The 24,960-nt window shown below is 36.1% G+C and overlaps 1 protein-coding gene across 1 annotated transcript; it reads right to left on the bottom strand.

The window, feature by feature from the left end:
* Positions 1–21,090: 21,090 nt before the first annotated feature.
* On the bottom strand, positions 21,091–23,787 carry LOC111910341 (subtilisin-like protease SBT1.4). The gene has a single exon (XM_023906175.3). It carries the CDS (start codon positions 23,691–23,693, stop codon positions 21,375–21,377), a length of 2,319 nt encoding a protein of 772 aa, XP_023761943.1. The 5' UTR covers positions 23,694–23,787; the 3' UTR covers positions 21,091–21,374.
* Between the last annotated feature and the right edge of the window lie 1,173 nt (positions 23,788–24,960).

Here is a 24,960-nt window from a genome sequence, read left to right as displayed (position 1 = left end):
TGATAGTCTAATCGGAAGCTTATTGGTCCATTTGGATCCGATAAGGAAGTCCTAGTCCAAAATGGACTTAAACAAGGACTTCTAGGGTCTCCAATTGTTTGATGACTATTTGTAGTACTTGTATGATGTATTTGATTGAAGTTTTTGATGTCATAATCATAGGTGTTACACATGTTCTTAAGCTTTTGATTCAGATTAGCTTGAGTGTATAGATTACATGACACAAAATTTCTAGTTGTGACATCGATGGTGTTTTGCTGGGGGCCTGAGCAACAGACAACATTTGAGACCCTCAGATAGCGACTGTGCGAGGCACCGATTCTCACCCTGCCAGAGGGAGTGGATGGCTTCGTAGTCTATTGTGATGCTTCGATCACAGGGATGGGAGCAGTGTTGATGCAGCGAAGGCATGTGATAGCTTATGTCTCTAGAAAGTTGAAGCCTCACGAGGCTAACTATCCGAGGCACGATTTAGAGTTGGGGGAAGTGGTATTTGCCCTCAAGATTTGGAGACATTAATTACCTCTATGGGGTCCGCTGTACCATTTACATGGATCACAAGAGTCTGAGGTACCTCATGGACCATCCGAATTTGAACATGAGGTAGCGTCGATGGTTAGATGTGGTAAAGGACTACGATTGTGAGATCCTTTATCATCCGGGCAAGGCCAATGTTGTGGCCGACGCCGTGAGCCGCAAGGCGATGGCGGTGCCGATTAGAGATATATGTCTAAGGATGATGGTGATTACTCGATTGCTGGAGCAGATTAGAGAGGCACAGGTCTAGGGCCTGAAAGAGGAGAGGCAGAAGTGTGAGAGGATTGTGGGCCGAGTAGCTTCTTTCGACTATGACAGTCGAGGATTGTTGACCCTTCATGGGAGAGTCTGGGTGTCGTATTGGAGTGGAGTACGGTAGGTGTTGATGGACGAGGCCCATAAGTCTCGATTTTCCATCCACCCAGGGGCGACGAAGATGTATAGAGATCTTCGACCCGACTATTGGTGGCCTCACATGAAGCGGGATGTCGCCTGATATGTGGAGAGGTGCCTGACCTGCAGGAAGGTCAAGGCAGAGCACCAGAGACCCCACGGCAAGATGCAGGCGTTAGACATTCCCGTATGGAAATAGGAGGACATCACTATGGATTTTATCACTAAGCTTCCCAGGACTGCACGTGGGGTGGATTCGATTTGGGTTATTGTGGATCGGTTGACGAAGAGTGCCCATTTTATACCGATCCAGGAGAGCATATCGGCTGAGAAGCTAGCCGATATCTATGTGCGCGAGGTAGTAGCACGGCATGGAGTGCCGGTATTAGTAGTGTCAGATCGAGACATCCGGTTCACTTCCAGGTTTTGGAAGCGGTTTCATGAGGAGATGGGACTCGTCTTCATTTTAACATCGCTTTCCACCCTCAGACAGACGGACAGAGTGAGCGGACGATTCAGACTCTCGAGGACATGCTTCGAGCATGTGTTTTAGATTTCCGGGGCTGTTGGGATACATATCTTCTGTTAGTGGAATTTTCGTATAACAACAGTTACCACGCTAGTATTGACCTCCCTCCTTTCGAGATGCTCTACAGGACAAAGTGTAGGACCCCGATTTGTTGGGGCGAGGTCGGTCAGCGAGTCATCGGGAGCACCGAGGTGGTTCTCAAGACCATAGAGTTGATCCAGCAGCTTCGTAGCAGACTGCAGACTGCATAGAGTAGGCAGAAGAGGTACACCGACAGGAGGCGTTCGGACTTGGAGTTTCAGGTGGGCGATATGGTCCTCCTGAAGGTATCACCCTGGAAGGGTGTTATCAGGTTTCGGAAGAGGGGCAAGCTAGGCCCCAGGTTCATTGGTCCTTTTAGGTTTTTGGCCCGGGTGGGTCGAGTTGCTTACCGGTTGGATCTTCCGGAAGAGCTTAGCCAGATCCACAACACTTTCCATGTTTCCCAGTTGAGGAAGTGTTTGGTGGACGAGTCAGCAGTTGTACCCTTGGAGGATATTCAGGTTGATAGCAGCCTGGATTATATCGAGAGACCATTTGCGATCTTAGATCGGAAGACGAAGACCTTGAGGAACAAGGTGGTTCAGTTGGTGAAGGTGCAGTGGCAACACCGGAAGGGTTCCAAGTGGACGTGGGAGACCGAAGAAGAGATGAGGGAGCACTATCTAGAGTTTTTTTTTTCAGTCCCAGCAGCAACAGACTTTGAGGACGAAGTCTAAGATAATTGGGGGAGAGTTGTAACGCCCCGATCCTCAGGTATGGTTTAAATAAGATTTCTTGGATTAAGGCCTACTTAATGAGTTGGTTGTCCTACTCGTCGAGTAGCATCGGGGTGGGATCGCATGATAAGTGACCTACTCGACGAGTCCATATTGGGACTCGGCAAGTAGGAACTGGTAGATGAAACTCTAAATCTTGCGGTTTTACACCCTATTTAAAGGAACCTCAGCCCCCTTTGTGCCTCTTTACAGTTTTAGAGAGCTCTGTGAGACCCCAATCCGTATGTGTGTGTGCCCCTTTGTGTGTTGAAGCTTGAAAATAGGATCTTTGGAGGGAGAAGGCTTGGAGGAAAAGGAGATTGGAGCAAGTAGAGTGTGGGAATCAGCATTTACCTTAGCTATCATCTTCTAGAGGTACCCAAATCGCCATTTCCTTGTAGATCTCTTATATTGGTTGAGTTCTAGGGTTTCTTTATGAGATGTTAAGTTGGTAAGATGAGCTATGGGCTAGATCTGAAGTTGTAACTTTAGATCTGGACCCTCCTTGGGTTCTAGAAGCATAAAGTTGCAGTCTTGGTCTTGATTGAGGTCCCTCTTGAGCATGAAGCTCCATGAAGAACTTAAAATAGGCATTTAAAGCCTTAATAGCTATGCACGCACGTAAAGTGTGCAACTTTACGTGAAAAGCATGCCCTAGAAGCTTGGATCTGTGATTTGGAGCCGCTGCATGGCTCAAATCAAGTCTGTATGAAAAAATGACTGATTAGACTCGGCGGGTCGTAAGGTTGACTCGACTAGTCATATGAAGATAGTCGTGGACTCGACGAGTTGGTTGAGCAACTCGGCGAGTCCGATGAAGATTGCCATAGACTCGACGAGTTGTATGAACAACTCGGCGAGTCGGATGAGTTTTCCCCAAGTTATGAATGTGTGTGTATCCTTCGTGTTGCTAGAAGGAAACCCAGCGAGTAGCCTTAAGGTTTCGATCGAGAATTGTGAAAACTCGGAGAGTCACCCCGGTGACTCGGCGAGTGGGAAGGAGTTTCAAGGAACTCGACGAGTAGCCTCAAGTACTCGGTGAGTTAAGGTCAACATGGACTATTGACCTTGATTAAGGACTTTGACTTTAATCAGGGGTAAAATGGTCATTATACCCTCAGTTCAGTTATCGGTATATGATTGAGTGTTTATGGAAATTTTAGCCGGAGAATTCCGGAGCAGCAGTCATCCAGTTTTGAATTTAGCATCTCAGCAGTTAGAGTTACGAGGTGAGTTTTCCTTCCAGTAGGAACGGGTGTACGGCCACAATGCCGACTCGTCTAGTTAGCAGTAGATCCGGACTTTGGTCCGATGCAGTAGTTCAGTGTGCTTGATGTCTTTGTGATTCAAGCATGTTTTTGTGCTATGTGTTCCGGACTTCGGTCTGATGCAGTATGTAGTATATGTGCTTATGCTAGTTGATATGTTTATGCCATGCTATATTCAGACAGTTCCAAACTTCAGTCCGATGCAATTAGTTCCGGTCTTTGGTTCGATGCAGGGGACGGGGTCCCAGTCAATTCCGAACTTCGGTCCGATGCAGTTAGTTCTGGAATTCGATCCAATGCAGGGGACGGGGTCCCAGTCAGTTCCGTACTTCGGTCCGATGCAGTTTTCGGACTTCGGTCCGATGCAGAGGGCAAGGCCCTGGTTAGTTCTGGACTTCAATCCGATGCAGTGGGCAAGGCCCAATAATTGTTTATGTGTTATTGTATGGTATGTGGTAGTTTGGGGAGCTCACTAAGCTTCGTGCTTACAGTTTCAGTTTTTGGTTTCAGGTACTTCTGCTAGTAAGGGGAAGAGCTCGGGATGATAGCATCGCACACACCACAGCTTCAGTTTTCTTATCCTGGGAGTTTTCATTAGAAACTATGATATGTTTTGTTACAGTTGTTATGTTACATTTGTTATGATCTTTTGGGATACTTGTTCCACAGTTTTGTTGGTATGTCATCGATGATGTGATTTTTAGTATTATTTAAGCAAAAATTTTTGGTTCGTATTTTTGGATTTTACTTAGTTACTTTAATCTTACACATAGGTATGAATTATTTAATCTTACTACATGCTATATGTGCATATTATATGTGTTCCTGATATCTATGCTAGACGAACAATTTAACCATGTTTTACGTGATTTAAATTGTATATGTATTTTATACCTATAAATATATTGGGTAAAGATGAGTAGATGAGTGATGAGAGATATGTGATGATAACTAGGTGATGATAGATATGTGATGATGAATAGGTGATGCGAGATTAGAGATGATTATAAGATGTCATAACCTTGACCTGCGATGTTGCAATGCTGCGATGTAGTCATCTACCAGAATATACCTGGCGACCACTGACTAATATAAACAAGTCATTTGGAAACATCCGCAGGATCATAACCTGTAGGTGATGAATTATGAGTTCAGGCGATGTAGTAACTACGTATTCATGCGATGATGCTCTAACCCTTACTGGAGACGTATTGGGGGAGTAATCCACGAATCAGTACTGACTATGTGATGTAGGCGATGATCCTTAGGAAAAGTCCTTAGGAACAAACATATAAGGAAATGTGATGAGAGGTAAATACGATGTAGGAGATGATCCTTAGGTTAAATATTTAGGGAAAAATAAATAAAGATAATGGGGATGGGTAATCGGGTTAATTATTTGAAATAAAGTATGTGAAGAAACAAATTAACTATATTATTGTGGGTTGAAAACCCTATGTACTCACCACGTTTCCCAACCTGACCCACTCAGTTTATTTGAATCACAGGTATCGATGCGAAGATACATTACACTGAGAGATTAAAGGAGATGTAAATCATTAGTGTAAATGAATGTAAGGTCTGTTTACGCTTATGTTTTTGTATTGACGATTACATCCCAATGTTTTAATATAAATAAAATATATTTCTTTGAAAATGCTTTGATAATATATTTATCATATTTTCGGGGACAAATTCCGCAATAATATTCTTCAAAAGGGATACTCTGCTTTTAAAATAAGCAAAAATAATTTTTTTTAAATGACCATGAATTTGGGGATGTCATGGTTGGTATAAGAGCATTAGTTTATGCGAACTAGGAGTAAGGATTTATTTCTAGACTTAAACTTAGAATGCTAAGCGATAATCGTGAGGAGTGTGTCTAATATATTTTAGGTAGTACACCTAAATAGACACACACACTAGCTTATTTAGGGATGATTCCTAAAATGATTTGATGTGCTAAATGATTTGTGATGCTTTATGATGCCATTATTTGATTGGATCTATGGTTTGTTTTCGACCGGATCTGAAAATTTTATGTGTTCAAGTTTCTAAACGTTTAATTACGAAATTAGAACTGTCATGTAACTTTTCAGAGTGATAAGGAGATTTATATATCTATCGTAAATAAAGATTTCCCCATATTAATTCTCTTCACTGCACACCGAACGTCTGATTTTGCATATAGATCGACATGGTGAGAACCGTCAGTGGTTAGAAAAAATAACTAAGATGAAGGAAAATGGATGCAAGTATAAAGACTTCACAACTTGCAAACCATCAACTTTTACTAGTAAAGAAGGTCCAATTGGAATTATGGACTGGATCTACGAAATAGAGCTAGCTTTCATAACATGTGGTTGCAAGGGCAAGCTACAAACCACTTTGCTGTGCAGGGCTGTTCATTGGTGGAACACTTTAGGAAAGATCATAATCCCCAATGAGCCACTACAACAGACATGGGAAAAATTCTTGGTACACTTTAAACGCAAGTTCTGCCCAGCCCAAAACATGCTAGAGCTAGAGAACCAGTTCCTGACATTGAAAAAGGGTAACATGCCCATTACTGAGTATACCAACTCCTTCACAGACAAGATGGAGTTTGCTTTGCACATCGTCCCTGGCAATCTAACAAAAATCGATAAGTATACAAATAGACTACCATGGGAGTACACTATGCTATTATGCCAGACACCTACTCTTGAGGCGGCCATCTGGGCTGCTAAGTCTGTTGAAGAAATGATCAAAGGCAGAACCGCCAAAAGGTTGTAGTTGGCGAGAAAAGGAAGATTGAGGTATCCTCAAGATATGATAAGAAAGGAAGATTCAGTAAGCCCAACCTGGACGACCAAATGTATGGAGGTAGTGGTGAAACCAAATGGTGTGAGAAGTGCAAGAATAAGCACTTCAGAAGATGTGATGGAGAAGTGACTTTCTATAAGTGTGGTAGGCCTGGTTACTATTCCAGAGATTGTACATTTGACAACAAGAAGTGTTACGAATGTGGAGATGGTGGGCATATTTAGAGGAACTTCCCAAAGAAAAATGATGTTGCAAGGAAAAATGTTCCGCCGAAGCCAAAGGCAAGAGCATTTCAGATGATCCTTGATGAAGCAGGTGACGATGCAAGGAAATTGGTGTAAGTAAGGATCTATAATGTAGCCACATAAATAGTTTCATGTGGTATAGCCTAATATAAGAGGCATAGTGTAGGGTGAACTTGAATATTATGAAATCATTAGAACATGACCCATCGGTCTGTTACGATAATCAAAGTAAATAACTCATCTTAAGTTAAGTTTATTTAAGAAGGAGTGGGAGTCTCTAATAAGGATCGACTTTGTAACTCGAAGGTTATTATTGAAAGACCAACATAGGATAAAGAGTGGGTGCAAGATTGAGCAACGCGAACAGTTAAGAAGTCCAAGAGTTAGAAACTCATTAGTAAAGACATAAGAGTTATGGTTATTAACTAGGATGAAAAGATAATGTATGGAGTCATTATACAAGCCTTGTTTCGTTGATGATTCTGGGACGTAATCATCCTAAGGGGGAGATAATTGTAATAAACCCGCAGATTCAGGCTAGTCAATTTAGAGGCAATAAGCATCAAAAAATTACTTTTTGATAGAAGATTATTTAGAGTAAATAATCTTAACCAAGTTATAGTATATGTCAGTAGGATTTTGTGCATTTAAAGAAAGCTGAAATCCGACTTATAACGAAGAAGTTATGATGTGTCGAAGTTTTACAACTAAACCGACACGACGTCGCGTAAAGTAAAAAGTTAATTTTTGATAAACTACTTTTTACCCTTAGAGATCTCAACGAAAGTCACAGTATACGTTAAACAGAGAGCATGCATATAGAAAATGTCCAAATCTGACTGTGTAAGAGGAAGTTATGTTTTTTCTAAGATTTAACATAGCAGTGCGCAACCCAGAAATCGAATTTTAGATCGATGGATTTTTAGTCGACACAACCTAAGTGGGAATTGAAGATCTCGTTAATAGGAGCTCAACGGTATAAATACATATGAAAACGGACGTTGGATGACAAAGTTATGCATTTTTAACGGACTTTAACTATTTAAGATTGTTAAACTATAAGTTTAAAAATAATGTCAAAATTAGCCAACAGAGTCTAAACGAAAGTTATAGATCACGTCAGTACCTACGCGTGGATATAAATAACGTCAAAAACGGAGCTCGTATGCCAAAGTTACAAATTTAGAAAATAATTACTTTTCTTAATTAACTTCGGAAGTAACACATGGCTAAATCCTGACTGCTTCTTTCTCCCCACGCCTTGCCACTGGATGCTGACATGTGGCAGCGTACACCCTGCATAACTGTTGGTACACCCCACATACTGAGTACGCCCAGCGTACAGCTCTAGTACGCCATGCGTACGAACTTCGCACAGCCTATAAATAGTGCTCGTTTCTTCTCATATTTCCACACCAATTCACTCCAATTCTCTCCCAAACACCCCCAAACCCTCAAAGTTTTCCCTAGCACCTCTTAGGTGTTAGAGGCGAGTCCTGGAGCGCCAGAAGGATCTAAGAAGAAGAGATTTTGGCTCAGAAGTTCTACCCCCATAGAGTCCGGTTCCTCACTAAACCCCCTCGTAAGTGAGTTATGTTTACCCTACTTTAAGTATAACTTATGTTTAAGTTCATTATCGTTATTATGAACCTATAAACAGCATTTATTAGTGTTTCCAAGTCGTTATACTGATTGATCTACTTACGGGGATGATGTCTAGGCTGTGATTTAGTGAGGTGTTTAAAGTGGAATTTCCAAACAGTATACTTCGCATACCAAACAGACCCTACCTCTGATATAATCCTACCTGGTTTTTCCTTACTTAATAGATCATGAAAGTAGACTTTGAGTTAATGATGAATGTAGAATAATAATTATCCGCGATAAATATTAGACTAAAATTTAGCGATAATAATGCTAGGTTTCGTCGAAGGAAAAGACGATTGTTAGTACATAGTTACTTTTATCTTACACATAGGTATGAAGTATTTAATATTAATACATGTTATATGTGCATATTATTTGTGTTCATGATATCTATGCTAGATGGACAATTTATACATGTTTTATGTGATTCAAATTGTATATGTATTTTATACCTATAAATATGTTGGGTAAAGATGGATAGATGAGTGATAAGAGATAGGTGATGATAGAAAGGTGATGATAAATAGGTGATGATAGATATGCGATGATGAATAGGTGATGCGAGATAAGAGATGATTATGAGATGTCATAACCTTGACATGCGATGTTGCGATGTAGTCATCTACCAGAGTATAGATGACGATCACTGACTAATCTAAACAAGTCATGTGGAAACACCGACAAGATCATAACCTATAGGTGATGAATTACGAGTTCATGTGATGTAGTAACTACGTATTCATGCGATGATACTCTAACCCTTACTGGACACGTATTGGGGGAGTAATCCCTGAATCAGTATTGTCTATGTGATGTAGGCGATGATCCTTAGGAACTAACATATAAGGAAATGTGATTAGTGGTAAATACGATGTAGGAGATGACCCTTAGGGTAAATCTTTAGGGAAGAATAAATAAAGATAATGGGGATGGGTAATCGGGTTAATTGTTGGACATGAAGTATGTGAAGAAACAAATTAACTATATTATTGTGGGTTGAAAACCCTATGTACTCACCAGGTTTCCCAACATGACTCACTCAGTTTATTTAAATCATAGGTATCGATGCGCAGATACATTACACTGAGAGATTAAAGGAGATGTAAATCATTAATGTAAATGAATGTAAGGTCTGTTTATGTTTATGTTTCTATATTGACGATGACATCCTAATGTTTTAATATTAATAAAATACATTTCTTCGTAAATGCTTTGATAATATATTTACCATATTTTCGGTGACAAATTCCGCAATAATATTCTTCAAAAAAGATACTCGGATTTTAAAATAAACATAAATAATTTTTAAAAATGACCGTCAATTTGGGGATGTCACATAAACTAATGCAAAAGAGATCTTGTCTCTTATCACTCAATGCTTTAAGACATGCCATACTTTTGATTAAATAAATCAAATAACAATGCCTTCTTTCTTCTTCCTCAATTTCAAAATTATGAAGTCAAAAGAGGACAAAAATTTTATATTTTATAAACCAAGTTTATAAAATATAAACTTTAACTTTTTGGTAAAAGACAAAAGAATTTATCTAGTCCAACAATGTTGTGCATGACTTATTAAATCATACCATATGAATTATGTAATGTTACTTGCTAATGAAAATTATTATTTCCTAGAAATAAATAATTTCCAATTTAATTATAAGAGTTTATTGAATATGTATTAAAATCAATTTCTAACAAATAATCAATTATATCAAGTCGTTGTTAGTGTGACCCTTTAGTATCATATTTAATTAGCAATATCACATTAATATGATTCTTGAGCATACTAGATCTTTCAAATCTTTATCAACTAAATAATAGTTAGATGTTAAATGGTGAAAAAAGGAATTTTGAATGTCATTTATATTATAGTAACCAAATAATGAGGATAGTTATGATAATTTACGTTCAGGTGGCAAGTTCAGTGATGGCATGTTAACTATATGATAGAATCTGTGTGTCATGTGCAGACCGTAACATCGAACATATGTAAAGGTAAAATACATAGAACACATATCAAAAAACAAAGTTTTCATTACATTAAATGTCAGTACCTTTTTTATACCAATAGAGCACAACTGTTGTGTTTTAGGGATGCATGTCATTCTATGTGTACCATCAATACATTCAACGTAATCTCTAAAAAAGTAATAAGAATGAAGTATTTTTTTATTAGGAAATTAGAAAATCATATAAATAAAATACCTTAAAATGAGATATACCTTTTGTCTGTCTTGATTTGTTATGATATACATTGAAATGTTGGCTCTTTCGATTATATAGTGTCATGTGCTAGACCCTTAAAACGCTTGCCTCTAGAAGTTATTGCCTCTAGAACTTCATGAAATTATCTACTAATCGTATCTCTCGATCATTAAAAATTCGCTCCCAACATCAGTATTGGACACAACTAACTCAAGAATTTACACAAAAATCCCAAAATTTTCAACAACTGACATTTATCACTTCCCTTCAATCCATATTTTAATTCAAGTTCTTCATATAGTTTCATGAAAATGTGTTATATTTAATAAATTAACATAAGAATATTTCGATGTGATGATCATTTAAAATTTCATTTATCAAAGACTCTCAAGGTAATGCCATACAAGGTTTATTGTATATATACTTGAAAAAGAATACAAAAGTTAGAACACTTGCATATAATCCAAAAACATTTTTTAAAATTAAAGTTTCTTTCTCTATTTCTTTCTTTCAATATCCATCAAGAGCATAAATCTATTCAATATTATTATTGTAAGCATAAAATATGTAGGAGCCATATTAGCTTCTCTAAATTAACTAGACCATAAGGCATATTATATATATATATATATATATATATATATATATATATATATATATATATATATATATATATATATATATATTAGTGGTATTAGTGGGTGGAGTTAGGAACAATACCTAGCTCCACCATTTTTCATCTAGTCACTATCTTTTCCTCGAGTGCCTATCTCTCGGTTACTTACTCTACATTCACTGATCCTTTCACCACCGGCCACTCTATTTATCTCAATGCTTCCCACCGCCTCTCCAAAACCCTCCATCTCTCTCTGAACTCATCGACATCCCTTCTATCACTAATTGACATAGCGGTACCAAATCGAATAATTATCTATTCGTTTAGGGTTGTTATTTGGCTTCCGATGGTTTTCTTGGGCAAAATCATAGAGGTGCTTCCATGGAGAAGGGTGGTATTTTGGATGCGACCCCTCTTAATCTGCATTTGGTATTCTTCAATGCACTGCAAAATCTTGTTCATCTTCGTTGGCCGGGTAAACAAATTCAGTTGCACAAGTCAAACATGGTGGATGATCTCCACCTGTTGTAACCTCTTTCAAAACTTAACCCTATTAGTATCAGATTATTTTCATTTGGCGAACCCTTTGAGAAAACAATCACTAGGTACGAGTTTCGATTCTTCTTTTCTTGTGACATCAGTCTTCCGGTTACTTACGGAATCAACAAGTTAGAAGGGCATTTACCTTTGAATAATTCATGTAATCCAGGTGAATATCTTTGCAAGTCCTGTCATTTAATTTGGATTAACATTTAGGAAACCCTAATACCACTTTTGATATCTACAGAGTTCATTGTTTATTCAATTTCGTATGAATTCAAGGGACCAATAATTTATGGGAGACATATTTTATAAAGAATTCACTCCTGAATTTTTCATTTTTGATGATAATAGGATGAATACAGATTATATATTTTTTAATCATCAGTAAGTTTTATTTTTGTCAAGGAAGGAAATAAATTATGACTAATTCAGTAAACTTACTTCATGTGCTTGAACGTGAACATCAAAATCTATCCATACCCCACCAAGAAAGTATTTATATGTAAGATTTATAAGTAAATTTGGTTGAATATGCAGCCGATACGGGTAACATCGTTGAAGATAAAACACCAGAGCTATATGTTAAATATGCATTGTACATCGATACACCTCCATTTGGGCTTCCCATGAAAACAATGTTTCAGTAGATTTCTGAGATTATCATACCAACTGGTATCCATATCTCCATTATACTTGATTCCTATGTAACATCCATAAAATTTAAACTTTTCAAAATAACCCTTTTTCTATAGAAGTGTTTACAAAAACCGTTATTCCTAAAACAATATTTAAAAATCAGAATCTCTTTCAACATAATTTCAAAACATTCACATTATCAGAGTTTCCTAGAAATCATACGTCCAAAACATGAGGATGTGTATGGTCATGCCTTCACCTTTCCAAGATCCATTGAAGTACCTGAAACCATAAACCAAATCTGTAAGCACGAAGCTTAGTGAGTTCCCCCAAGGTACCAACACCCAAACAAATAACATATACAAATAACAACATGTATACAAAGCCTTCAACATGTCTGGACCGCCTCCCCATGCCTACAACATGTTTGGACCGCTCATAGAACCTTCAGCATGTCTTGACCACCTCACCGGGCCTACAGCCTATGTAGACCGTTCTCCGGGCTTTCGACCTGACTGGTCCGCCTCGCATTCCTTCAATCTATCCTGACCGCCCTGGGTCTGTTGGCCTTTAGCACAAAGCAGGACCGCCTCAACCCAAACACACACACATGTCGACATATACATAACTCATAAGCACATGATCAAACAATAGGCAAGCATAGATCATACTGATCATTAAGAATAACAACATCCTATCTACCAGGATACCGATCTAACATATCATAACAACATAGCAACATCCTATCTATCAGGATGCCGATCTAACAGATCATAACAACACTCAATCAAAAGATAAAAACAGGATAACAATCCAAAAGGGTCGACATTGGTGCCTTCGACCCATAAGTACAATGAGGAAAACGCACCACAAATGTGGAAGCTCCTTGAAAGAAAGTCCTTAGTTGTTACCCTATCGGCTTCTGAGCTATCAAAACCAATAACACACCCAATTAGAAATTGAGTCCCACGCTATAATCTATAATCCAAACTTGGGGTAAAATGACCATTTTACCCCTACCCAACATGCACCAAAACTGAGGCCCAAAACCAAAAGATCCACAAAGGTCCACTAATGGCCTAATTTTCCAAATTGGGCCCAACCCCATATGGATCTTATCCTAAGCCCATATTTTCCTTAAATATAAATTAGGTTATCACAAACACCCCTCGGGATAAACTTGGTCAAAGACATACATCAAAAGTCAAATTCAACAGTCCAAGTTGACCCAACTCGTCGAGTTTCTCCATCAATCTGCACAGATCGTAAAAAACTAGGTCAAATTGCTAAGTTGACCCACCAACTCGCCGAGTTCCTCTTATCAATCTAAAAATGTCGGGGAAAACCAAGCCAACTCGCCAAGTTTATCCAACAAACTCGCCGAGTTCGCCAGAAACCACCTCTTAATACATTAAGCACTTAATCCATTTGGACATGACTCCGAAACATAGATATGACATTCTTTGAGATGGAAAACCACATAAAGTTGCCAACTTTACGTTCATGCATGTCTAAATGAAGCACTTAAGCTTAGAATGGACTTAATAATTGACTAATGCATGCATGACACCAAAATCCTCATAAAGTTTGCACCTTTAATCTCAAGGGTACCAAAACCAACCCAGATCTAAAAGAACAACCCCTAAAAGACTTTACTCCATCATCATCCCCAAAAATAGGCCAAAACACAACAAAACCCAAAATAAGGAGATCTAATCAAATATTAAGCAAGGTTAGGACTTTATACCTGAAATGTGTTGGAAATTGAGCAAAGAACCCATATATGAAAGCTCCTACTCAAACTAGCACTTTGCACCAAGCTTTTCTTTCTTCAATGATCTTCAAACACACCTGCAATGAGCTCACAACACTCAATCATGCTCTAGGGTTTCGAGATTAGGGTTAGGGGCTATGGAGGCTGGAAATGAGGCCAACACCTTGGACTTAAGGTGTTTAAATATGGTGCAACACCCTAAAATTAGGGTTTCCTTCTGAGTGGCCAACTCGCCGAGTTGAGGCTCCTCAACTCGTCGAGTAAACCCATTAAATTCCCACGATTTCATCTTCAACTCGCCGAGTTCAACTTGAAATTGGCATAATTTCACAATTAACCTTCTAGATTTCAGGTGTTACATCATAGGATTATGAAGTTCAATTTGAAGGATTACTCAGGTAAAGAAGTTGCGTCGGCAACCAGAAGATATGAGTGCTTAAGTTCTGCTTATGCTGACATAGAGTCATATTTTGGCGTTTAATTAATTATGCATTTGGTTTCTCTTACCAGGTAGCTTTGGGTTTTCAGCAAAGAATACGTTATTAATTGGTAAAAAATATCTTCTCAGTACCACTTCAGACTAGAAACAAGCAACACTTGATTTGTCTAAGTCTGCATATTAACTCAGAGGTTGAGCGCTTATAGAATTCAACATCAACAAACAAAATTTCAACATCTTTGGGCACTAAATCTGCTACTGGCTCGAATAAGATGAAATTACATGATTTAAACTCCAAAAGAACCAATACTTTTTACACTAGGAAATCTCCTATTTACACTTTGTACACGAAGTCAAGGCACCTTCTGTTCCTAAGTCTATCTTTCAGTCACAACAATTCAGGTCTCTCAACAAGGTATGTGTTGATATTTGGGCTAAAAAGTTGTGTAATAGAAAGAAATGCACATGCTATGTTTTTTATATGATTTTGTTTTAATTGGGTTCCGCTTACCAGTCCAGGGGTCTTCAAAAAGGATATCAACAATCTAAAAACTTTTTATCATTTTCTTACCCAAATCATGGCCCATTTTCAAACTACTCTATGAACTATTCTTCTAGTGGAAGACTTTGGAAGCCAATTAAATTCTAGAATGAGAAGCCATAAGGGATTTATAACCAAAGATTCAGAATAACATGGTCAAATTTTTAAGAATCAGTGATGTAGTATTGATACCATGTGTGTTTTTTTTTATATTTAATAGATTCCAATTACCTTCTATGATCGTTTAAGCTCATCAACATCTTATCCTATCTCATGTTCAGACCAAAGATGTTCTCAACTTGCTCGGTGTTCTGATTCTAGCTTTTCAAATAATTAATATACTTATACATTCCATTATGGAGATGGAAGTGGAACATCACGTTACCCAGATGATAGCTGATTTTAAGGTAATATGGTTGTTGTTTAAGATATAAGGGGAGATTTGGGAAATACAAATCATCCGTACTAATTAGTTTCACTTATATGTTATTCAGGTTTTGTAACAAAAGAAAAGATGTATCAAGACAAGTAGATAGTTTGGAAGGCGGTGTGGACCCACATCTAGGTAAAACGTATTTTGTATAATCGGATGAATGGCTTAAGCATGATTTTTTTGCCAATTAAGATCTTATTTATTATTATTATTATTTTGTAGATTTAGACAGGAAATGATAGGTTTTGGAAAGCTTTGTTGGAAAAGATTTAATAACAAAAGATTCACTAATTTGGAGTATGCTTTGGTTTTATTATGGATGTTTTTTATTTTTATTTTTTCCGGTTTAATAAGGTTATTTTCTTGAAGCTGCTTACCGGAGTTTTTCATCCTACATCTGGAGCATGAAAGGTCACACATTGGACATGAAAGGTCACACATTAGACTCCTGTACTTACAAAATCATAACTGGTATAATCGTTTTACCATACATGATTTAGATGACCATGAGGTTTTTTTGATTGGAATAAAGGCTAAATAAAATAGGGAAATCTCGGGAAAAGTCCTAATATTTCACCATAATTTACGAAAAAAGTCTCAAACTAAAATTTGTTTATGAAAAAGTCTCAATTACCAGTAAAAATGACAATTTGACACTTTTTTCCTGGTTTACCGGTTTCATTACTTACTCAGTTCCATTAAAATCTCATTATTTTATCCTAATTTACGAATAAGTTCCAAACTAAATATAAGTGCTGATTTAGCCCTTTTCTCACTGTAACATACATATTACCGATTTCATTACGACCTAAACGCATATACATTAAATGAGCTAATGATATGGATATGTTGGGTTATATAGTGTTATGTTTACCATAAAAAATGATATCATGATCTACTGTATATTTTTTGAAATATAAAATGCATCCAACGAAAACTGCAATATTTACATAAACTAGCAACAAATTCGTCATTTTTAAGTTTATAAGAAATTTCAAATTGCCTATCCAATCATATGTAACCCAATATATCTATTTTATGAGTTCATTTCCTGCCCTCTTTCCCCAAAAACATACATTTTACCGGTTTCATTGCTGATCTGGATAGATAATCATAAATGAGCTGGTGAGATGGATAATAAATTTTACGGTAAACGTAGCATTATATAACCCATTATATCCATCTTATCAGCTAATTTAATGACTAGTTGTCCAGATCAACAATGAACCGGGTAAAATGTATGTTAAATGGAGAAAATGGCCAAATCATTCATTAATTTTATTTTGGGACTTATTCGTAAATTAAAGTAAAATAGTGGGATTTTAATGAAACCGAGTAAGTAATGAAATCGGTAAACCAGGAAAAATGGATCAAATCGTCATTTTTACCGGTAATTGAGACTTTTTCGTAAACAAAATTTAGTTTGAGACTTTTTTGTAAATTATGGTAAAATATTAGGATTTTTCTGAAGATTTCCCAATAAAATATAGATATTTTTAAATCTTTTGAGTATAAATGTTGTAGCAGTATCTGATTTTGGCAGTAAAAGTTGTAGAAAAAATTGTTTTTGGTTTGATTTATTAGATTACTGGATTAATGAATTTTGATCGGTAAAAGTTATAACGGTATCGGTTCAAATTTTTTAATCAAAATGAGTTTACTTTCATTTTTCATATTTTCTTTTTCGCTTTAAATCAATTTGTTTTGAAGCCTAAATCATAGCAAACTTTTTTAGTCTTTCATAACTTCAATAATTTCATCACGAATCTTAATATAAACTTTTTTTTTTGGTTTCTTGGTTTTAAGTTACAGGTGACGTGTGCAACTTAGACAAGATCTTGTATGCAGTACACACAAGTTGTATAGTCTTGACGGCATTCTTTTACCTGAACTAGCAAACTCTCCTTTCCTCCGGTCCTTGTAAGTCCTCTTTTACACAGTTAGAAGAAATGTCAAATCTCTTTTTTACCCTTTAATTTCATAATCTTTTAAAGTTATCCAGATTTAACGAAAATGATGAATAGTGTGTTTTATTTGCAGTGATGTTGCCTACAATTTCTTACAACCTAAATGGGGTTTAACACAATTAGAAGGAATGTGAAATCTCTTTTTTACCCTTCAATTTCATAATCTAATTTTAAGAGAACTACAAAGTTTCTAACCTTAAGCTTATTCTTTCGTATATAGTTCGCTTCTTGGCAACCAGAAATCCCACCAGAACTTAGCAATAACAAGACTGTAAGTTCATTTTGTTTTGTGGGCAATTTGGACATTTTACCATAAGGATCAAATTATTTTTTTTGTTTATATACTCATCAAAACAAACTTTCAGAACCATTCCACTCGAGTTAGGGAGATTAATCAATTTGCAATCTTTGTAAGAATGATCAAGTCTTTTGATTTCTGTAAACGTAATTATTATTCAATAAAAAGTTATTTATTCAATTAAATTTCAGGATCTTGTCTTCAAACAGTTGACTTGGAGGCTGCCGATTACGCTTGGTCAACTAGGAAATCTACAAAATTTGTAAAATCTTTGACTTTCTTCGATTTTGCCATTATTTGAAGGCTAAAACTAAGAAAAATTTTCTTTATAATGCATTAGGATAAACGAAAACTACTTCACCTGATTTTATACAAATTTGGAGACTACTTTCTAGATTGTAAGAGGTTCTGTCTTTTCTTTTCGAGCTAAATGCAGGAAATAGCAACACACTTTCATTTATTTGTCATATACTCTATTAATTATAGCATTCTATTTTAATTTCTTTCTGTTAAAGCATTATACTTTGAAAACTCTACAATTTCAATATTGTACTTTATTTTTTTTTATTACTGACATTGTACTTTGAAAAATATAAGGAAAATAACTTGAAAGGGTAATTACTTTTTCGTCTTGTTCACGTTTAGGCAACTTCACTTTTTTTTTTGTATACATTTGACCATTTAACTTGTTAAATGTGTTTACATATTACCATTGTCACATGCTATAGCAGATGACAATAGTAATATGTGAACAAATTAACAAGTTAAATGGTTAAATATATACAGAAAAAAAAATTGTCCAAATATGAACAATTTTTTTTACAAATTTCTTAAAACTTTTTATAACTTCTTACAATATTTTTATGATATTTTTTTCTATAGGTTTTTCTAATACAATGTTTTAAACTTTGCTTATAATTTGTTTTTATACTTTCATATAATTTTAATACAATTGCTTTTAAACCAAATATTTTATAAACGTTTTAAAATTTTCTTACAAGTTTTTAACTTCTTTTTTTTTTTTTTTTTTTTTTTTTTTTTTTTTTTTTAAATTTCATACAATTTTTTTTGTAACTTTCATACATTTATTTCTAAACTTTCTTTTACAACATTTTAAAAGTGTTTCACAGATTTTATATGACAATTTAATATTTCTTTATAACACTTTAAAATACTTTCGTTAAATACAAGCTTAAAACATTGTATTAAAAAAATTAAAATTTTATTAACTTCTAATTAAAAAGTGGTAAAAACATAGAATAAATTTAAAACATTTACATTATATAGATTTTTTTTTTGTTTTTTATTTGCTAAATAATATGTTCTTTTTATTTTTTTAAAAGGTCCTCCATACATTGTTACATATTTAATTTATTTAATTTTATTGTTACATATTATTTACTTTAAAAATATTGTATATCCATAAAAACATATATATATATATATATATATATATATATATATATATATATATATATATATATATATATATATATATATATATATATATATATATATAAAAGAGGCTATATGAAATATTTCACAAAATAAAAACATATTTATTAATTAAAAAGTAAAGTATAAAATTGATCAATATTTAATTAATATTTAAGAAATTATGGATATTTTAAAAATAACGTTTGAAAAAAATAAAACAAATAAATATGAAAAATAAAATTGCTATTAAAAGTGTGGAAAATGACTTATCAGGGTAATTAACTTTTCGTTTTGTTCACATTTAGACAATTTTCTTATTTATGTACACATTTAAGCATTTAACTTGTTAATTTGTTCATATATTACCATTGTCACCTGCTATAGCCAGTGGCAATGACAATATGTGAACACATATAACAAGTTAAATGGTCAAATGTGTACAAAAATAAAGAAGTTACCTAAATATGAACAAAACGACAAAGATGATGACCCTCGTAAGTTATTATCCCAAAAATATATCCATTTAAAACAATGAAAATTGTTTTGTATTTAGGTGACATTGCTATAAGTAGGTATATTTGTCAAAGTTCACTAATGTAATAGGAGAAATGAAAAAATAATATTGTAATAAATAATAAATCAAGGAAAGTATATTGCTATTTTTTGCATTTGTGTTTTTAAAGACCCGTTGTTATTAAACACATAGATTGCTGTTTTGTTTACCTCTCTAGAAAATACGTTCCCATAAAATGTACATACTGCAGGAAATAATTTGTTAATTAACCACTAACGCGGTCAATTTTTAACCTTTAAAGTGACATTTTCAAACTTTAATCACACTTGATTCTGATTCATTATTTTTTTTACCTTTCTTTTGAGTTTTATTGAAGTTCATTTTAACCATGGACTGACTTTTGTTTTGCTTTGTACAAGGTGCCACAATTTGAATCCGCTACCATCACAGTTGATCCTGATTTGAAAGGTAACCAATGACTGTATTTTATGTTTTTGTCAATGTTTGTTTTTGTTACAGTGGTTGTACATAATATATTTATGTTTTTGTTAGCTTACCCTTCATTGGAAACAGACACCCACCCACTACACACACGGAAACATGTTTGCAATTTCTTATTTTTTAATGTAACAGGATTCAAATAAAACTACAAAGCCATTGTTGCTTATATATGTAGCTACTTGGATGTTTGCATTTTACAGTGATTACGTCTGATCAATAGACCACAAAAAAACAAACAGAACTCAACACCTTCCGGGGGAAACCTACTAGTTGTAAATAAAAAAAATGTAGCATTAAAAATTGAAATAGAAAAACATCTAAATGAAAAGGACCCAATCAAATAAAAAATACAATTAGATCAATAATAAATCCTCAATGACTTTACACAAATAAGTTTGAAACTTATTTTCACTGCATCTTTGAATGAAGTCATTAGAAAACACCACATTTTTCGGTTTGATATGTACATGTTTAAGTTTGGAACTTTCTTTGAAACTCTATATGTATTTATATATAAATTTGCCTATAAAAATCAATGATGCATATAAAGATTTGGCCAATTAAGATGATTGTTTAAATAAGGCATCAGAAGTGCATCGGTCCACTCCTTTTTAAAAAGGGCGTTCCTGCGAAGATTATGAATGGATCCAAACGCATCAGTCCACACTCTTGAAAAACTCTATCTTGATAATTATATTTATTTTTGCTAAGCTATTTGTTCATAGCATCAAAGAATCTTAAGAGGGAGTTAAAATGAAACCCAAGGTTAAAACTCCAACCATGAACTACAAAACTGATAAAGGATATTGAAGCGTTACGTAACGTGCCCCATCACTAGAATTGGGCCAAAGCCCAACATAGAGAGAGAAGCGTGCCCATCGTTTTGTAAAATGCATTGTCTATATTTGGTTAACGAGAATGTTTTCTCTAACAATATAGAAGCAACCTTAAATGGAATAACATCATTGAAAACATTTTTTCTTGAACTTGTTTCGCTATTTTTACAACAAGAGAGCAATTGTTACATTATTATTAGTATAATTAAAACCCAACTTAAATGTTAAAAAAGGAAATAGAAATTACCATCAGAAAGCCCAGAAGTGCTTATGATGCCAACAACTTACCAACTAACCCAACTTTAAACCCCAACAATCCGTCTCTCTTGTTTTCCCAAAAAGATTTCAGAAACCATGTCCGAAACCTCCATGATCAATTCAGCATTTGAAAAAGAATGCCAAATTCAAATTTACATGCTCATTTGCCCATAACTCTTCTTCCATTGGATGGCAATCGGGCTTCTTACATTGTGCACTCCATCGCTCCATTCAATGGCCCCAAACGCCGCACTTCCACCACCGCCGGCGCTGAAACTGATCTCATATTCCACTTCTTTCTTCTCTTCACTAAACTCAAGCTTCGCCGGTGACACAACCACCTCCACCCCCTGCGGAGCACTCACTTTCACCTTATAAACCGCATCCACCTCACTCCCTACGTTCTTCACAACCCTCTTGTACTTCATAACTCCGCCGGTTTTGGAATCAAACACAACAGAAAAAGATGGGTAGTTTAGATCGCCGGGATTACTGAACTTTCCGGCACTGCAATCCACTGGATCTTTTGTAAAAGTAGCTATTTGCTTGGAGTCGTATCCAATGGCGCAAAGGAAGGACAAGTAATCATCGACACCAGCGTCGTATACCAAACCTGGATTAAGGGCTCTGTTTGGATCCACGTGTCCTGATCCGTGAACGAACGGTGAGGATTGTTCGCCGGTGGCAAGATCGGTAATATTCTTTCCGGTGTCGTCTATATAATAAGCGGTGGTCATGAGTGCAGATTTTATAGCAGCTGGTGTCCATGTCGAGTGGGCCCTACGGAGCAAAGCGGCTAGGCCACTCACATGAGGACATGACATCGATGTACCTGATATAATATTGAACTCAACCCGTCTAGAGTCGATATCCAAATCGGTCGGGCTGGTGTACCCGGTCCAAGCGGCTAGAATGTTAACGCCGGGAGCAATCACGTCAGGTTTGATGATCTCCGCCGTGCGGTAGTTCGGCCCACGGCTTGAGAATGAAGCCACACGCGGTGCTGATGGTGATGTTCCGATGATTGTTCCTTTGAAGACAATCGTCGCCGTTGGTGACGGATCGGATTTTAAATATTCTTTTATCTTATCTCCACCTGCAGCACCAACCATAGTTGCAGGTAGGAGATGGGCATCGGCGAGAAGCTCTTCGCCGTTCTCGTCTAAGTTTGTATGTATCATTCCGACGCCTCCGGCTATTTTCACGGCACTTCCCTTTTCAACCCTAGCGTTGCCTCCACGATCGCATATCACGATTTTGCCGGCGACTAGTGTGGAGTTTAGTTGTCCGGAGTAACAGTATCTGCTACCACAGTCACCTGCGTAAACTAGAGGATACTGAGTGTCGTCAAGTCCTGCACCTGAGTAAAGAGATACGCCACCGTAAACCCTCCCATCGCCTAGAACAACGTCTGCCGGAAATTCTCTGTCGATTGTAGAAGCTCCGACCGTAAGAATCCAAGGAGCGATGTTAGTTGCAGTATAAGGATCAGGACCGGAATTTCCTGCGGAAGCGGAAAGGAGAATACCGTGTTGCATCGCTCCAAAAGATCCGATAGCAATGGAATCTCGGTAGTACTGAGGAGCATAGCCAGAAGATCCTACCGATAAAGAGATGATGTTTACACCATCATCGATAGCTTGATCCATGGCGGCAAGTATATCGGAATCATAGCAGCCTTCGCTCCAACAGATCTTATAAACAGCAATCCTAGCCTTAGTAGCCATACCTCTGGCTTCACCTCTTGCAAACTCAAAAAATCCGGCATCCTTCACAATCGCTCCGGCAGCCGTAGAAGCCGTATGAGTTCCATGACCTTCCGTATCCCTAGGAGAAAGAGTACCACCGGTTTCATTCAACCGGCTTCCAAGACTTGCTGTATAACCTCTATAATAAGCCTTAGCCCCAATAATTTTCCGATTACATGCCGTCGCAGGAAAATCCGACGTGGTTTCACAACTACCTTTCCAAGTAGACGGAACCGGTGGTAGTCCTTCGTCTGAAAAACTCTCTCGTTCAGGCCATATCCCGGTGTCAAGCACTCCAACAATAACATCATCACCATATTCCGAGTTTGGCCAGATACCAAAAGTATCCGCCAAACCAAGGAAGCTAGGTGTATGCGTGGTATGAAGCGTTCTCCGGCGATCAGGGATCACAGAGAGTATCCCCGGGAGACGACGGAGCTTGGCAGCCTGAGCTCGAGTCAACCTAACAGAGAATCCGTTGACAGAGCGTTCGTAGGTATAAAGGATGTCAGACGGTTGATGAGACGTCGAAACAGATCCGACGATGGAGGAGTACCACCGATGATGAGTGGAAAACGTGGTAGGTTTCTCAGATTTTGAAGCGTGGATGATATAAGTCTTTGTTTGATCGATTGATCGCGTCTGAGTGGAGACAGTCACAGATACAAAAGAGAAAAACAAGAAACAAAGGAGAAGAAGAGAAGGTGAGAGTGAAGTCGCCATTGTTGGGTATCTTGAATATCCTTTGGGAAAAAAGGGAATATGAAGATAAGAAGGCACAGAAAAAAGATTGAAATTTTAAAAGTGGGAGATTGAAACACGTCGGACTAATCGATTGGTTGATCTAAATGGCCACTTGTAAGTATTACCTACCACTACGCTACTTGTAAAATAATTGGACAGCCAATCAAAATCGTACTAGTCATTCACGATTTAGATATTATTTTTAAATTCATTTAAAGAACGAATTGTATTATATATTTATAATTTATAATCTCGCCTTTAGTTTATTATTTATTTACAGTTCCACCCCTAAAGTTTATTATAATTGTAACTATAAGTAATATTTTATAATTTTAAACGTAGAACAATTAAATAAAAAATATTATAAATGTAAACAAAGAGATTAAAATATATAAATAATGTTTTAGCGTACCAACTTGTTAACTCATGAACCCGAATATAACCTGTGAACCCATATAATTAAACGAGTTAGACGAGTTGTGTTCGGATTGATGTTTCCAACCCGCTATATCAAACCCGATACTATTATCATCATTATTATAAATGGTGTAAGACATGATGTTAATGTAAGGTAAAAAAAACAAAAAAAATGTCCCATAAAAAAGCTCAATTTTTTAATTACCGGTGAAAAAACAAAATAAAAAATGCTACTTGCAAAAAACTCATGCCATGACGTGATAACAAATGTACCACCACATTAAATTTGGTGTTCTTTTTGACCAATTAAACCGAACATAATTTTGATTTTATTAGCGTCGGCGATTGGCCAAAAAATTCAAAACCAAAACCACCACGGGGCTCTAGTCTCGTTGTTTAAAAGCATTGTAGTCTAAGGGGTTGTTTGGCAGGATCTGAATTTTTAAGATCTTAATTTTTAAAATGTCTAAATTTTTAATATCATGTTTGGTTGGAACCTATGAATCGTAATCTAAATGATAAAAATAATCATTTTACCCTTCTGTGGTTATGTGTAGTGCTAAATGATAAATGTATAATTGATAAATTCTTCCAAATTAACTTCTTTCAATCCATGAAAACCTAAACATCATACAATACAACCAAATTAAACATAAATTCTTCTAAATTCTTCTTTCAAACTCTAGTCAAATAACGGCTAAAAATCACATGAACTAATGATTCAATAAACAGTAAAAACTTAACCAAAACTTGCAGTTTTGCAATACTTTGGCAATTAAAACACCTTGTTGAGGCAATTCAATATACACATGGTAAGCAATTGAAAATG

The sequence above is a fragment of the Lactuca sativa genome, chromosome 5 (assembly GCF_002870075.4).
Source record: "Lactuca sativa cultivar Salinas chromosome 5, Lsat_Salinas_v11, whole genome shotgun sequence".
NCBI lineage: Eukaryota > Viridiplantae > Streptophyta > Magnoliopsida > Asterales > Asteraceae > Lactuca > Lactuca sativa.
Note: the sequence above shows the minus strand (reverse complement) of the source record. Positions and strands in the feature narration are given on the sequence as shown.

Excerpts from the sequence above, each read along its gene's own strand:
- LOC111910341 (XM_023906175.3), bottom strand. The coding sequence starts at position 23,693 with ATGGCGACTTCACTCTCACCTTCTCTTCTTCTCCTTTGTTTCTTGTTT.